Source organism: Micrasema longulum, unplaced genomic scaffold (assembly GCF_059751315.1).
Source record: "Micrasema longulum isolate JH-2025_06_02 unplaced genomic scaffold, ASM5975131v1 h1tg000639l, whole genome shotgun sequence".
Classification (NCBI taxonomy): Eukaryota; Metazoa; Arthropoda; class Insecta; order Trichoptera; family Brachycentridae; genus Micrasema; species Micrasema longulum.
The window spans coordinates 956,731-974,182 of record NW_028277835.1 but is presented as its reverse complement, the minus strand read 5'-3'; the positions used below and the strand labels follow the sequence as shown (position 1 = coordinate 974,182).

General features: G+C 32.2%; 1 protein-coding gene across 2 annotated transcripts in view; it reads left to right on the top strand.

Annotated features, from left to right (window-relative positions):
- LOC148279950 (organic cation transporter protein-like) overlaps positions 1-12,250 on the top strand; it is a 31,598-nt gene extending 19,348 nt beyond the window's left edge. Inside the window, exons 1-4 of one of the 2 annotated variants that reach the window (XM_088229166.1) lie at positions 1,698-1,810; positions 6,717-7,089; positions 8,287-8,694; positions 11,418-12,250. In XM_088229166.1, the coding sequence (XP_088085292.1) occupies positions 1,783-1,810; positions 6,717-7,089; positions 8,287-8,694; positions 11,418-12,168 (1,560 nt within the window). In that variant the 5' untranslated portion in view covers positions 1,698-1,782 and the 3' untranslated portion in view covers positions 12,169-12,250. Of the gene's footprint in view, positions 1-1,697; positions 1,811-6,716; positions 7,090-8,286; positions 8,695-11,417 lie in introns of those variants that run through there. The other variant, XM_088229167.1, reaches the window with a different exon arrangement.
- The last annotated feature ends 5,202 nt before the right edge of the window (positions 12,251-17,452 follow it).

Genomic DNA, 17,452 nt, shown 5'->3' with positions numbered 1-17,452 from the left:
TTTACTGACTCTTTTTGTTGCATAAAAGGGTCCACTTTTTTTATAACGATTTCATTATGAGTCAATTTTAAAAATCTCAAGTTTGCGAAAACGTAGAAATAACACTGACTCCGTGTGTATGTTTAATTTACTGAATGGCTTAATTGATGTACCATCGTTATTGGAGCAAGTGGCATTCAATGTTCCTATCCGCCGGTTGCGAAATAATAATGTGCTGTTCCTTGATCAACACATCACAAACTATGGCTTGCATGCACCAATGTCCCAATTGTGTCGATTTAAAAAATCACAGATAGACCAGACCTTGTCGAGACAAAAATTACTACCTCAAGAGGTAGTAATTTTTTTACCTCAAGAGGTAGTAATTTTTTTACCTCAAGAGGTAGTAATTTTTTTGTCCAGGCTTTAATTTCATTTAGTTGTATTTTTCATTTGTACCTGTATTTATTATAAGAAAATGTGTTTACCATTGTTGGAATGGACTGTTTAAGCCCATCAATAAATAAATAAAAAGCGTTAGCATTATTATTTTTTCAAATATTTGAACGGTCAAGGGAAAAGTGGCTTGACTTGTCAAATTTAGCTAATGACTTATTTTTTTGCGGAAAATTTCAATTCAACTGTGAAATTTCTTGCTCCCAAAATAATAATACTGCACGAAAAGAATAATACGATCGTTATCATCATTCCCTTTCCGCACCTAATGGTGGATAGGGCACTGCATTGGTACACCAATCGCAGTGTATCTTGATCTTTTTTGTTACATAATGGTAATATGATCAGTCTAACGCTTTAGGTACCAGTCCAGGGACTATGAAGTATTCTAGTGTAAAAACACCTTTTTAAATAAATATGTCGTGAATCAAAGCTGAGACCTCTTGCATGGTAGGCAAACGCGCTGACCACTACACTACGAGGCCGACAAGAAAAGAGCAATTTGCTTGTCGATTACTAAAGGCATGAAGCCAATGTGATTTGATATGTCGCCAACATTATTTATCAGTGCATTTAAAATATTTGCTGTGAATTTACGTGAGAATTAGACAATTTTAATAAAGTGAAAATATTTTTTGAATTGGTTGCAACAGAGAGGGAAAACGTTTTTGAGAAGATAATATGGAAGTATTTTATATAAGGGCATTTACAGGGCTTATGATCTATCATTGGCTGGTTTAAATTGCCATTTTACGCACTGTGTAACATTCACTATTCTGCCTATGTTTAAACATCCGTTAGAATTTTTGTTACTGAAATGCTTTGTCTTTTTATATATTTAGTCTAAATTTCAAGAGGAGCAATCTGTCGGTCAAAACGTAATTATACTTTAATTTTGTACTTTTTTTTTCAGAAATCTCTTGGAAAATAATTGTTTTTATCTATTTTTTATTTACTTTTTTTTAGTAAGGCAATTTTTAAAAAAAGGCGTTTAAAAATGGTAAAAACTTATGATTTCCTCATATTTTATCAGAGTTAAATTTTTTTATAGTATAAATGATAACTTGATTACCCTTATTATTTGTTAAGAAAGATAATCATACGCTTAGCTTTTTTTATCAAATGTATTAGGTACCTACTTACAATTTATTTTAGTCTCTTATCGCTTTGTCCCTCGCGAATTTCATTTTAATACGTACTTTAAAATATTTATGGTTCATGTTGAATATTTCACAATTTCGAATAACTTATTATCATATATCGCTATCAGTTGTTAGAGGTAAGCAATGTCTAAGGACGTATTAACATTATTAAGGTTTTACTAGTGTTTTAAAAGTTTTCAATAGGATGGAAAAATTAGAACGGTTTTTACCAGGTAATGTAAAATATTTATGCCTGTACAGTTATTTTAACGGTTTAACTATGTCAAAAGTCGAATAAGATGAATGGATGTAAAGGAAACGAGGTCTGTTTGTAAAGAGAGTGATATGGTTCTATATTCTCTGCCACCGCACGGGGAAACGGCGCGACGTGATGGTTTGTTGTGTGTTTTGTTTTTTTTGTTAATGTCGAGAAAAACAGAATCTCAAAACTCATTAAACAAGGATTCGAAATTGTACAGTGTATTACCCTTAATTAAAAAGTTATTTTTAATTCAATTAAAGTATTTTTATTTAATTAATAAAAATTCAATTAAACGAAATGTTATTAAATTGTATTAGTTCTTAAGATGTTATTAACAAACTATTAAGTTTGTTGTGACATTAGACGCATAAATAAATACTTATATTTACGGCTGACTGAAAATGGCCCCAAAATTCAAAATTTTACGAACATTCAGTTATGAGAACTCGGATACTTATTTTTATAAAATTACAAAATGTTATTAAATATTTGTCTATAACCACTCGCCGTTTTTTCTATGTCTACCGGTTTCGAGACGTCCCGTCTCTTCGTCAGGACACCAATTAAACCAACATTCAAAACCCACTATAAACCTTCACCATAGTTGTTGCACAAAAATATAAAACCAACACTACATGCATTTTAATAAGCACATGCACTGATTAGGACCAATATGCACTGATTAAATTATGAAAATATTTTATGTTGTTTGAGAAATAGTTAAAAAAAGTAGAAGAGATGGGGGAGGGGGTGAGCTTAACAGGTTTCGGGTGACCATTACAGTGGAACATCGTATAACAGACTATATTGAAAGGTGGTTTGATTATTGATCAATGGAACATTTTTTTTTTTTTATGAAATATTTCCATATTATTTACTTTAAACTCTTTATTATTTTTATGTAAGATTTTAACTCCTGTATTTTTATAAGTAATGATTTAAATAAATTAGGTAATTTGCGAATTCGAAGAAATTATTATTGTGAAGACACCTCATATGGTCTTTAACACGAATATTGAAATTTCTTGATGTTCTTCCAACGTAAACTGAAGGACAAGAATTGCATTTTAATTGTTACCTAAATTATATAATAAACTATTTTATCTTAAACCAGTAGACATAGAAAAGTCGGTAAGTGGTTTTATACAAATATTTAATAACATTTAGTAAAATGTTTGACCACAAAGTTAATGCTTTAAATATTAATAATAATAGTAAACAAATTATTCATTTTGAACTAGGACCGAATTTAAACGAAGAAGAACTTCAGCCCTACGGGAAATTGGATGCAAAAAATGTTTTCTTACGCGCAGTAAAAATTAGATCATTAAATTGTTTGCAAAAGTTTCTTGAAAATGTACGAAACTATTTTGAACTTCGTCACTAGTTCTTATGAATCAGCAATGATAAGTGAGTTTTAGAAGATTTCCGTTTTACTTACCGTCAACGGACCAATCGTCAGAACTGACCAAGAAGAAGCGGAAGAGAATTGGAAACGTCACACGCGGAGTGATTTCAGAAATACAAAATTTAAAAATATTATAGCGCTGATTATACGATACATAAAAAATAAAAATAAATATTTTACCTTAGTAAAAACCATTGAACTGCTGCAATGCTTGTGTTTTTGATTACCATTATGTTCAATATTCCATTTTACTCGTATCAGAGTTTTTAGTTCGGTTTTTTTTTGTAGCAATGAAGCAAGCAAACCTTTGCAGTACCGTCAAACGTGACAATTTCGCCCAGTTTTAACAAACTTTTACAATATCATACTTTTTTGTATAGGACTACTCCTATCCATTTTGTTGAATGGTGATACTAATTATTCTGAGCATTTTTACAAGTAAAAAACGTTTGCTTTTCTTTTATTTATGCAATTTTAGAAGACAAAACATGCTGGGCAAAATTATCTCCACTTGTTGACAATTTTGCCCCCTTGGTAATTAACTGTTATTTTTGGTTTTATCATCCTTATCATACGGTTTATTACTACTTTTTGGGCGAAAAAAACTGTTTATGTTTAAACAATAGCATCATTGAGGCATCACCATTATAAAATCAATGAAAAAAACCAGTGGGCAAAATTGTCAACTATTTTCTCAATTTTTCTATACAATGTGGATTTGTAAGCCAGGGTTGGCACATAATTGGATTTTTAACATAACCAAAGGAGTTTATCTCTAATCCTTTTAATTTGTTCGTGTTTGACTATGCATAAGCCAATTATTTTTTTACAAACCATTTCAGTTCTGATGCGATTTTCGTAATTAAGGGAGATTGCCCCCAAAACGATTTTTCTTTAAATGTGTTTGTAGAAAAAAAAACGATCTTTATTTTTTTTGTACAGCAGTGCAATTATTTGCTAGATTACCTATACCTACAATTTGTATTTTATGTACAGAATTCATAATATTTTGTATGTTTTATTTTCTTCTTAGACTGTTAAAAATATTTATACAAAAAAAAATTAAAATAAAAAATAAGTCTTCATAATTTCACAAAAAGCCGGCAAATTTAAAAATAAAACTTTCTAAAATGTGGTCGGATATTCTTACATTATTTTTGAATGGTAAAAATTAAAATGGGTTTTTGTACAATTTTTAATTTACTCACAGAAAATGACTCAATCTTGCAGTTTTTAAGATTTGCATTGAATTTATGAAAACCTTGACGCAATATTACAGGTTCAGGTAAAGATTTCACTATGTTCCAATTAAATACATCAGCAATATCCCCAACTTAAGATCACACAAAGCTCCATTACGTTTGCGTCTTACAAATGACATAACAATATTAAAATTGTGGTAGTTGATGCGCTGATAACTTAACCGACATAATATTTGTCATTTTGCGTATCAACAGTGTTAAACTTTATTAAACGAAAGCGACTTCTTCATCGTTATTAATTTCAAGCGGATCAGACACTGTTTTTTCGTTTTCGTCGGCCGAAGATTCGGAGGCACGTTCATATTCGTCTTAATGACTTATGATGAATGTCTCGAAATCTGTTGATTCGTACAACTGAGTAGGCATCAAAGTCTGTTGTTTCCGTGTCGCTATGTCATTTTTTTCAATGTTCTCTTCTATAAGGTGTAGGTATCTTTTGATCCTGATGGCAGAGAAAAATCGGATGGATTGTTTACTAATTGCTGTGTGGTATAAAAAGTTTAAATGAACAGAATAACTGCCTTGTCATTTTCAGCGTGTATTTGAGTTGAAACCCCCCCATCAGATTTTTAAATCTTATTTGTTAAATCTTTGCCAAAAAATCTGATTTATGGGCCAGTTTGAACAAAACATCCCGTTACCTCGTTTAAAATCATGTTTTTGCCATTTACTTCATTTTCTTTCATATTTTCTACTTTGTTTTTTTCTACTTTCTTGGATAATGTTTTTTCAATATAGTTTGTAGCGACAACCTGTGTATAATATAAATATAATCTATTGTGTTTGTTCAAATAGATATACAGAAATACGTTATATAGCGTCTTTATTATGTATGTAATGAAATATATAAAGCTTACTTGCCTCCTTTTAACAAAAACTCCGCAACAACAAAAGTTTTGACAATATTTGTAGATATACACAAACAGACCTTCAAGTTTAACTTCAAATTTCAAGTGATCAACTGAAGCTGGCGGTAAACTAAATATTTAGTTTTGCCATGGAACTATCAAAATATACTTACCAAATGTAATTTTTATGATACCAGTAACTTTTCTTACGTTAAAACTTGATTTTATTAAGGATTTCGGGAGTGGGCAAAATTGTCATGTTTGACGGTACCTAGGCGATCGATGCAACTGTTGTTTTAATATGTATATTTATCATAATATATATATTATTCCAGATCAACTTGAAGTTTATCATCATCTCATTTGATGGATTTAAATAAAATTGTAATTTACTAGGAAAATTTTAACCTTCGTTTTGTGACTGTCAGTTGTTGAATAATATATCATATGTACTCTTGTACTATGTACCCATTTACATATTTTTTTCTGATGTTTAACTCGCTTCGAATTCTTGCACCATTTTTTTTTCGTGGCTATGATCATACTTTAATTATCATTTATATTTTGTGGAATATTAAAGCCGGGTCGTTCGGAAAGACTTCCTTTAGGTGTTTATCATTTTTACAATTTTTTTCTCTTTTTTTAACATACGAGTCATCATTAACAGAATGTACTCAAATCTTTGCAAACAAGTATTGTATTGTACTCTACGATTATATCTAGAAATGTATGCACAAAAGATACGGAGAGATTGTTTTTACGAAGGGAATATGGAAGTCTAGCCATTTAAATAATTTGTGGCTGGTTTATTCATCATTCTTTCACAAGCCCGGAATAACGTACAATATTTAGAGGGAATTTTTACAATTCTAATGATATAACTATAAATGTGTTCAAAACCAGTTTTCATTTATAATTTTAAGGTTTAAAAATGAGCCCATACAAAACGGCTCGCAGTTGGCATCGCGTCATTTTGACGTCACGCGTTATGACCGCCGACTGCGCTTCAAATAAACATTGAGTACAAGTTATGCGCCAAAACGTCATTCGTGCCGTTTGTCTTAAAGGGCGTGTAACGCACGTTTTCGGGTAATTCAAATTATGGATGTTTTGTAAAACCTTTGTAGAACATTTATCCGACGTCTGCGTCGGACGACAAAAATATTTATACCGTTACCATTGCATTTTTTTGCTTATTTAAAAATAAAAATAATATAAAAACGTGAAAAGATCCTATTGTTTGAAATTGTAATTACTGGATTAATAGTTTTCAGATTTTCGGGAATGTTCCTTAGAGTTCTTGACATATTGACCTGAAACTCCGTGTATTTACCAAATACTTTATTCTTTTATTTTTAGAAGAAAGCAGCACAGATGACATCCCCCAAGAAAAAAATGAGGACGCGATACAAAAGGCCATCGGTTCGATGGGGAAATACCAGATATATCTTTGCCTCATCGTATTCCTCACGAAGTTTCCTGTTGCCTTCCATCAGCTCGGCATTGTCTTCCTCGCTCCTCCTGTGAACTTCGTCTGCCTAGATGGTGGAATGAACGAGACAAATAAGTGCCCGTGTGATGAGAAGGATTATGACAGGAGTGTATTCCATGAGACGATCAACATGTCCTGGGATCTGGTTTGCCAGAAAAAAACCCTCGCCGACCTTAATCAAACGATTCTTATGTTGGGAATATTGATCGGCAGTGTCGTGTTTGGATCAATTTCAGATAGGTAAATAAAAATTTTCTTCTGACTTTAGAATATCGTTTATCTGTTATACAAAATGAAAACGGCAAATTTCACAGCTTAATAATATACTCTAAATATAGAATCAGCAAAAGTTGACTTATTGCATTAGTTATTATTCATTTATTCTTATAACAACATATAAATTGTGTTCAAAATATATACAGGACACAGATCTAACATTTTATTTTTCTTCATTTACTAATTTTCTAACCATAGACCATATTCTAAGATTTAGTCCACATCACGAATTTCTGGTTGTATGATAAAATAATGGTAAAATACTCCAAGTGTTCCTTTCATATAAAGTTTCTTTTTTAAAAATATATATATATATTTTACGTTTATGGCTGTACCGAACACTAACAGTAAAAAAAGTCCTGACTAAGGAAACTTCTAGCTAGTCAAAACTTTAAACAAACCATACATTATGTAAACAAAATAGTGTGTAATAAATAATAAAACATCATCCTCTTCCATCTGAACATATCTTTAACTGACTTCCTGAGTGAGATTAAAGTTTTTTGAATTCGGAATATTTCCTGAAATATCCATAATTAAAAAACCCTTTTATTTTGAAAGATAGATTTAGACTGAATTGCCTATTAAGTCCTCCTTACTAAATTTGTGAACCTAGAACAACGACAGATTTGCGACAAAAAAGGCTTCATATATTTTAGGTTTGAAAATAAATAAATACACACAACTAACACAAGTATCAAAGGATATAATTTTGTACTTTAGAGTTGTGACATAGTGTCAACAAAAATTTAAACTGCTATTGTGTAAAGTTGAAGAAAATCACATGCATTGTTGTTCTGCAACGACGAAATCGATTTTAATTTTAACAATTTGGTTTCGGTTTTTGAAAAAGAGAAGTTAAACCAATAAAAATGCCTGTTTGACTTTGACGTTATTGCACCTTGTTATATTTATTGTGCTGAAAAATAACTCATTAGCTGAAAATAAAGCATAAAATTTTATATTTACGTACGTTGGTAACGCAAATTATTTTTCATAAATCTTCAATACAATAAATTTAACCTAGTGCTGTAATGGAATTTATCAAATTAAATTTCATACCATTAAATTAATAATTTATTTCACTAAATTTAGGCTATATGTGAAATGCATCTTTATGAGAAACATGTATTTTTGTTTGAATTATTCGTATTTTTTCAGATATGGTCGAAGAGGTCCTCTGGTATGCGCTGTAATCCTTCAACTGATAGCAGGATTAGGCTCATCCCAAACTCCGGAGTTCTGGTCTTTTACCTTTTTAAGATTCGTCCTTGGAGCGGCTACAGGTGGAACAATGGTAGTCGGCTACGTCTTGACTATGGAGTTTATGGGCAAAGAGTACAGGGAACCCATCTCTGCTCTCTACCAATTACCCTTTAACATTGGACATCTGATGCTCGCCGGATTTGGGTACTTCTTCAGAACATGGTCGGTTTTCCAACTGGCTATATCAATACCTTCAGTTCTGATGCTGTCATATTACTGGCTGCTTCCAGAATCTCCGAGATGGTTGTTAGCTATTGGAGAAACTGAAAGAGCTATAACCGTCATGGAAAAAGCAGCAAAAGTGTAAGCTATGTTTTTATACAGTGTTTACTTAAATTTGACACGTTTCGTCTTGGGCTTTTCCGACTCTTATTTAGGAAATTAAATTATGAAAGTAGGCTGAATGCAGTTCAAATGCGATCTCTCAGGTGCTCAGATGTCTAGATCTCGTCAGTATGCACGATTGGAACAAGCATTATGGGCAAAACCGAGAAAGGAGTGCTGCGTTGGTCATATAGAGCGAATAGACAGCAAAAGAACGGCTAAAAATAATTACGATGCGAAAGATGAGGGATGTAGAAAACGAGGAAGACTAAAAAGAACATGGCGCCATCAAATTTAACAAATACTAAAAAGGACATGTCAAAAATCGGATAAATTATATATATTATGTGAAGAGGAAGCTAGGTTTACATAGTTCTGTTGTTGTTTATAGTATATTTTATACTAAGACTTATATCGTATGTAGGTATTTGAATCGACTTTCTCGTCTAATAGTCAATCAAACAACGTTATATTTTAAAGTAAATTACTTTTCTTATTTTTTTAACTATTTTATTTATTTAAACACTACAGTTTACATACTTGCATAAGGGCGGGTATATTGCCTTAAGGCAATTCCTTCGTACCTACCCAAACCGTTCAATTCGAGAAAATCAGTGGTATATGAACAACACAAAATAATGATAAAAATATTTATTTTTTTAAGAAGTGAAAATTTACTAAATATCTGCACTATACTTTGAAGAGAGGAGGTGGTAAAGAGGGAAGGAAAAGGGGAGGAAAAGCTGAAATATTTAGGAAATGACGTTTCATTAGTGATTCGAATGTAAAAAAAGTAGGGGCGTCTCTACCATTAGTGGGTAAATCATTCTATAATCGTAATTAGCATGTATTGTAGTTGAGTTCTATAGATAAATTTAATAAATGTTAAATATTATTTATGTAATAAATAAAGTTAGATAAAAATGTATAAAATTATATCACCATCATTCCCTTACAGCATCTAATGGTGCATAGGGCACTGCATTGGTACACCAATCGCAGCGTATCTTGATCATTTTTGTTACATGATGGTAAGATGACTAGTCTTACGCTTCGGGTACCAGGCCAGGGATATGAAATATTCTAGTGTGAAAACGCCCTTTTAAAAAAATATTTCATGTCAACGATGTCGGAAATCGAGCCCGAGACCTCTTGCATGGTAGGCAACAGCGCTGACCATTACACCATGGGACCGATCAATTAATATTATAACCAAATAATTAAGAATAGTCCAGAAGGAGAGTAGAATCATATTTGAATACATCGAGATGTGTCCAATAATCCCCCCACTATGCTCCACTTTCGCCGCGCGCATTCGTGATGTCGCCGCGTAATGTTGCACGGTGGGAAAAAAAATAAACACAAATGTAAGGTAAAAAAAAAAGCAATCTGTTAATTTCTCTAAAATTTTATTGTGCACGCGGAAATATTGATTGACACAACAAAGTAGATAAGTAAGGGGTCATTTAATAAAAGTAATTGAATTAATGAAGTTTGAACTTAAATATTTAATTTATGAGTATTGTAGTCGCCTCCTGTTTGACGTGCGTATGCGGTTTCTAGACTATTCTTAATTCTATGATAATAACCTTAATATGTTATAAACCTATTCAGCAAAATATCTCTTGCCGAAGATCTTTATAAGATAAATTTTGTTGGTTGTAATGAAGAAGTTTGGTGGTTTTTAAAAAAAAGGTTGTATTTGTTCATAAACTGTAAAACTTAACCAATTATTTTTTTATTCTTTTTATGTATCGTATTATCAACAATATGATTTTTTAAAGTTCTGTATTTTTTAAATTACTCCGCGTGTGACGTCTCAAATGATGTCTTCTTCTCGGTGAGTTTAGCTGACTGGTCTGTTGACTAACCGTAAACCGAAAATCTATCACAACTCTCTTATTATTGGTTGAGTCGGAAGAACAAGCGACGTCGTTCAATGTTGTTCGTTTTTATTAAATTGTTTTTTATTATTTTTTTATGATCTAATTACAACTACAATTTAATGATCTAATTTTTACCGCGCGTAAGAAAACATTTTTTGTATCCAATTTCCCGAGGGGCTGATGATCCTCATTGAGGCGCGCATCAGCTCTTATTTGTGTTATAGACATGCGTTATTACAATTATGTACACTTATATGTTTATAAATTTGTATAAACCACTATTTTTTGAGTTACACTTCGACCGGCTTTGAGGTTACTACCTCGTCGTCAAGAATTAAACTAACTTATAATTACACGCGTTGCTGTTTATATTATAAAATATTGTATGAAAGAGACAGAAAAATGAAAGAAAGAGAGAGAAAGGAGATAAAATTAATCATAACGGGAATTTTTAAAAGAGGACTCGAAGTTAAATTTAATTGATTATTTATTATTTAAAGTATTTATTTAAAATTTTCATTGATAAACCCTTACATACATTTAACAAAATATTTTTACTTTTAAAATTCACATTCTACTGTTAATAATAATATTTTTATTATCTTTTGTAAAGGTTGTTTGAGTCTTTTGTTTAATTTTGTCTGGTAGTTTATTGTATAATTTCAGTCTATGGTTTATTAGTCTCGATTGTCCTTTTCTCGTTTTAGAAAGTTGTATATGATATTTTTCTGATACTCTCGTATTGTGTTCATGTTTACTACAGTTTTTGTTCAGTTACATTTAATTGTTTTATTAAAAGATGTATTTAATTTTTAGGAATAAACTACCCACCGAAAACATTTCTGCCTCCATAAATGAATATCAGAATACAAGAACCAAATCGCAAATGCAGAAAGGAAATCTGTTGGACTTATTCAGAACCCCCAACATCCGCAAAAACACAATCTGCATGGCCATCAACTGGCTCGTCTGTGGGTTTGGATACTTTGGGGTGTCGCAATATATCGGGAAACTAGCTGGAGACATATTTGTGAACGTGGCAATATCCGCGACGGTCACTATTCCTGGAACGCTACTGTCCATTCCTCTCATGAAGAGAATGGGAAGAAGGACATTGATGATCGGGACGTTGGTATTGACTTCGGCGTGCCTCTTTGCAATAGCAATTATCCCGAAATCGGCGCATATTGGACAAGTCGTATTGGCTTGCATCGGAGATGTTGGCATGTTTATAGCCTTCATTGTTGTTTATCTATACGCTTCAGAATTATTCCCGACCGTGGTTCGGAATGCTGGTATAGGATTATCATCCATGCTGGCAAGAGTAGGATCGATGGTCGCTCCCTTTGTGGCTGGTCTGGGAAGTAACGCGGAATGGCTGCCTCCAGTAATTTTCGGAATCGTCCCCCTAATCGGTGCCGGCTTGTGTCTTCTCATGCCTGAGACAAAGGGGTGTCAACTTCTAAATACTATAGAGGAGGGAGAAAACTTCGGAAAGAAAAAATTCAACAACTCAACTGCCATGAGTGAATTAAGGCCGGCGCTAAATCAGAATAAGAACATTTAATCATTATAGTTTTCTGTGATAAATGAGAACTCCTATTTACTTTAATAAGTTATTAAGTTTTTTTAATAAAAGAGAATTTTTATTTTTTTATCTTTCATTGTAAGTATTTTCATGCTAACATTTAAAATACTTTAAATCGGATTCTAAAGGAAATTCCATAATTAACTAATGTCAAATAATAATCGTATATCTCCACATACCGATTTTTGTATGTCTACCGGTTTTCTGACGAAGACGTCAAACTATCATTCGAGATTCGAAATTTTGAGAGTATTGAGGGATTTTCAATATCGACACTCTCGGAATTCCGAAACCTAGGCCCTGATTACAATGGGAAGTTAACATTTATCTTCAATTTTATCTACAAAGTAAAATTAAGTTTTCTGTATGAAAAGCAGAATATGCAAACATTTTTTTCTTCTAAACATGTTCAATTATAGGTTACCGACGAAGATGCTTTAAACTTTAAATTTTCATATAAATAAACTTATTTTCGTACACAAATATCTGTTTTTCTTTATAGACAGTCGAAGATAACTCTGTTTACTTCCCATTGTAATCGGGGCCCTGGGCCGCGATTATGAACGGTTATCTTCATCGGTATAATATACTGAGACGGTATAAACAAATATCGATATGTATGTACGAAAGTGTGTTTATTTGTATAAAAATTCAAAGTATCTTCGTCGGCAACCGGTAATTAAGATGTTAAAAAAAAAATATATAAACATATTCTAATTTTCAAACAGAAAACTTAATTTTACTTTGTAGATAAAATTGAAGATAAATTTTAACTTCCCATCAGAATACGTACCCAGCAATGGAATTATAAACGCTCTCTATGGAGTAGAGAACGCATGCTAGCACGTAATTTACCTACAATTGCTTGCTAGCAACCCTCGCAGGTAACGAATAAGAGACTTTCTGTACAAGTTTGAAGGAAATCCACTAGTTATGTTCAGTCTTGAGTCTCGAGACTCAAAATTTGTGTCAAGACACTAATTACACTAATGTTTCATTTAATCAATTTTCCATGGTGCTATTTGTGAAAATCTGGCTTATTTGTTTATTTTTTAATATTATATCTAGCAACTGCAGCTATTGGTTATAAAAATAAAGATTTTAAAATATCATAAAACCAACGTGCTGATACAATACATGCTTTTAGTAGCTAACACTAACGTGCACCGTTTTTTTTTTTTTTTAATATTTGATGTTCTGGGATTAAAAGTAAATAATATAAAAATGTTTTACATCAGGAAGGCTTTGAAAAATAATGTGCCTTAAATCAATAATTTAATAACCTTTTAATATTACCAATCATACAATTTTTCCTATCTAATAGTCACCTTATACCTGGTAAACTCACGCTCCCCCTTCCCCCTCTCCCATTTTTTCAGGTATTTCTCCCACAACATCAAACATTAAAAAAATTATAATTAGCTGCTAAAAACATATGTCGAATGAACACGTTGGTTTTATTTTTTGTCCAACTACTATGGTGAAGGTGTATAGTGGGATTTGCATGTTAGTGTTATTAGTATCCTGACTAAGAGACGGGTGCGTCTCTATACTGATAGACATGGAAAACTCCGTAAGTGGTCATATGAAATTATTTACTAACATTTAATAAAATGTTTAATCACAAAGTTAATGCTTTAAATATTAAAAATATAAATTCCACGATGCCAATGTCCGATAAGTGTTACCGTGTTTATCATTAAATAATAAAAAACGATAACGATACGCCAGACGGAATATTTAACGTTTTAAAAACTCCCATATCTTTTAAAAACATACAAACCTACTTAAAACATGCATCTACGGTATCATTAAAAAAAGATATTATTTGATATTATCATTTACCATTATCATAAATAATCTATTTATTTTTAGTCGTAAAGAGCCGTTCTATTAGAATATGTAGTTTTATACTAGAACGGGGTTCGAACCTCGGACCTCTGATTCGTCCACTACACGACCACTGGACGACTGGATTTCAACCTGACCATGTTGTATTATTTTAGTTGGAGCATTTGGTCTCCACAAAGAGCCTCCAAATATCTCTGTCAGCTACAAGCTCCTGTGCGTCCTCCCAAGTCAGGTTTTCGTCCGGTAGTTCTGACATAAACCGTTCATATATGTTCGAACTATTTGAATAAGAGGCGGACAGGCAAAATAAAGTAAATACCAGCTTACTACAATAAACACAGATTAGAGTTTAAAAAAACATATACATTTAGTTTTGCCCAGTCATCCGGGATGTTTAAAACATGATGCCCAAAACTTAAAAAAATCATAGCGCTGATAATACGATATATAAAATTGAAAAAAAAATCGCTTTCTTTAATGATCTATTAAGAAATAATAAAAAAAAAAAAAAAAACAGGGAATTTGCCCATTGGACGTGTTTAAATGCTAGAAGAGTCATGTCTATTTCTGATATCCCATCAATAGTAAATACTGCATTTGGTTGATTTGGTAAAAAAAATCAGTGCTGGTTTTGCTGCAACAGGAGCTTGACCCGTCTCGTATTACATATTTTCGGAGAAAAAGATTTCTTGCATAGGAAGGGAAGAATAAAAGTTTGACCACCATTGAATATTAAATAGAGAATTTGGGGAGGTATAGGATGAAACAAATGTAATATTGTTAATCCTAACTGCGCATACTTCAGTGAGATTATCAGGAGGGGTGACCGGTATGCACTGAAAAGATGTGGAATTTTTCACAAAGATGGCACAGCCACCGCCCCCATCAGAGCGGTCACATCTGACATACGAGTACCCACCCAATCTGAAAACCAGATCGGATTTGAACCATGTCTCAGAAATGGCAGCAACTGAAATTGAAAATGGAGCTAATAAATGTAAAAGATTAATATTATTAGATACAGCACTTCTGCTGTTCCATTGAAGAATTCAAGCCATTGTTAACAGCTTGAAGTAAAATATTTATTATATGGGCAGCGTTGGACGATATTTTATTAGATGTTAATAAAGAGGTTAACTTAAGTTTTGATAAGTTCATGGGGATTATCAAATCTTTTATCAGAGGAGAATGCAACACCATTAGAATGGTCAGAATCAGAGTTATTACCATCAGGGGAGATTAATATTGATTTAAGTAAATCTTTACCTTTACTTAAATGGAGATTTTCAGGACTTTTTGGAGTACGGTAGGTAAAAATGTTTTTTTACAGGAAGTGGAAGGTAAAGTATTACTAGCGAAAATTACATTAGCCGGGTGAGAGAAAGAAGAGGAAGGAAGGGAGGAAGCCTTTTCGGCAAAGGAAAGTTTGGCAGGAGGAACAATCTTAGCTGCTTCAAAATACGAAATATTATCAGCAGGCATATGGTGTTTGATACTCTTCTGTCGAGAATATTCTGGACATTGAGTATTGATAGCAGTGTGAGAACCTTGACAGTTAACACATTAAGAAGGTTTGTCAGATAGACAGGATTCATCCAAATGATTCTCGGAACATTTGAAACAACGGGGAAGTGATCTGCATACCATTTTGCTGTGACCAAAGCGGCAGCACTGGAAACAAAAAATAGTGGGGAAGATGTATTTTTCTACAGGAGTGGAGTTGTAGTGGATATAAACATGAGGGGGTAAGGACTGACCTTTAAAATATACAATAACTGACTGAGACGGTTTCCAAATTACAAATCCATATTTTGTATCTTTATAATTTAGTCGCTGGGCTTTAAAAAGTTTTCCGTATCTTTACGGAACCCGACATTCAAAGATAATATCATCATCAGACATTTCAGTCGGAACTCCTTTAATCAAACCCAAACGAGTGATTTGGTAGAAGGGATTAACGCCTTACAATTTTTGTTTGAAATAGTCACAGAATTTAAAAAATCGTTGGCAGATTTGAAATCTTTAAATTCAACGGAAATACGAAATGAACCAAGAGATTTTACCCCTCCGGATGAAATGTTTTTGAAGTTGTGACGGGACAGGAAGTTACCAAAAGAGATATGATGCATCGGTGAAGATTTTTCATCGGTAAAAGCTTTTTGTACATGTACAATAAATGAACCATAGTAAGAAAAATTGTAGCTGGCCTCTGGGACTACAATTTTAGTTTTTTTAGGTAGGACATTGCTGTTCACATCGCACCTCTTTTTCGCGTCAGCATAATTATGATCGTCTACTGGTGCGGGAGACGGCTTCGCAGCCGTCTCCACGGAATCCTCCATTATGGGCTATCCAAGCCCTAAGCGGGAGGAAAATCCATTTATCTAATAATTAAAAGAAAACACACCCGGCAAATTGATTGAAAAATGAAAAGGGTAGGAAATTAAGAAGGAAAATTAAGAAAAGGTATCAGAATAAATGATAAATTCTATTTATTTTTAAATAATTAAAAAAATACAGAAAGCAGAAGATAATCAAAAACAGACCTTGTTTTGACGGTTGCTAACTAATATAGGTACTTGTTTATGGTTGGATTCCAAAACATAAAATAATTTATGTTTTCAAATAAATAATTCTTTTTGCAAATGTCAAAATCTGCGCTACTTACCGAAAGTGGTGTATTTTGTGTCTGATTTTTAAAAATGTATCAATTATCGGTTAAAATTATTTAAGCATTACTCAAAATCTATTAAAAATCAGTTTATATGTAGAATTTAAGAAATCGTAAGGAAATTATTCAATTTAGTATCCATTAAAAATAATTGCTGATTGTAAACGTTAAAATACATACTTTTTTTACATACAAAAAAACAACATCCCTGAATTTTTCAATATTTCATTTTGAACGAATGCAACCCTGAAAAATCGATGAAAACACACATATGCTTTTAACTTTTTTTCTACTTAATATATTGAAGATGTTATTATTTGTAAACCTTGAAGACGTAAATTAGAAAATTTTGCAAAAAACCGCACGTAAATCTGTCCAGCCATTTTCGAGTTTTTGCGAGACAACACAGCGATCACGGCGATTCATTTTTATATATATGGAATTTTTATATACCTATATGGAAGATGGAAAATGAAAGATAGATAGATAAGATTACTGTTTACTTTTCAAAAACATTACTAATATAGCTAACATTTGAAAAAAAAATCACCTTGATATTATAAATAATACGATTGAGTAGTAAAAAATCTCACAAAATAGGATTGTGCAACTTTACACATTCATAAAAAAAAAGTTATTGTAATTATAGGCACCAATCAACATTCCAAATATTTATTTTCATCATGGCAGCCCAAAATGTTTTCATGCCGTCATGTTTTTCTTTTGATTTTATCATGATGT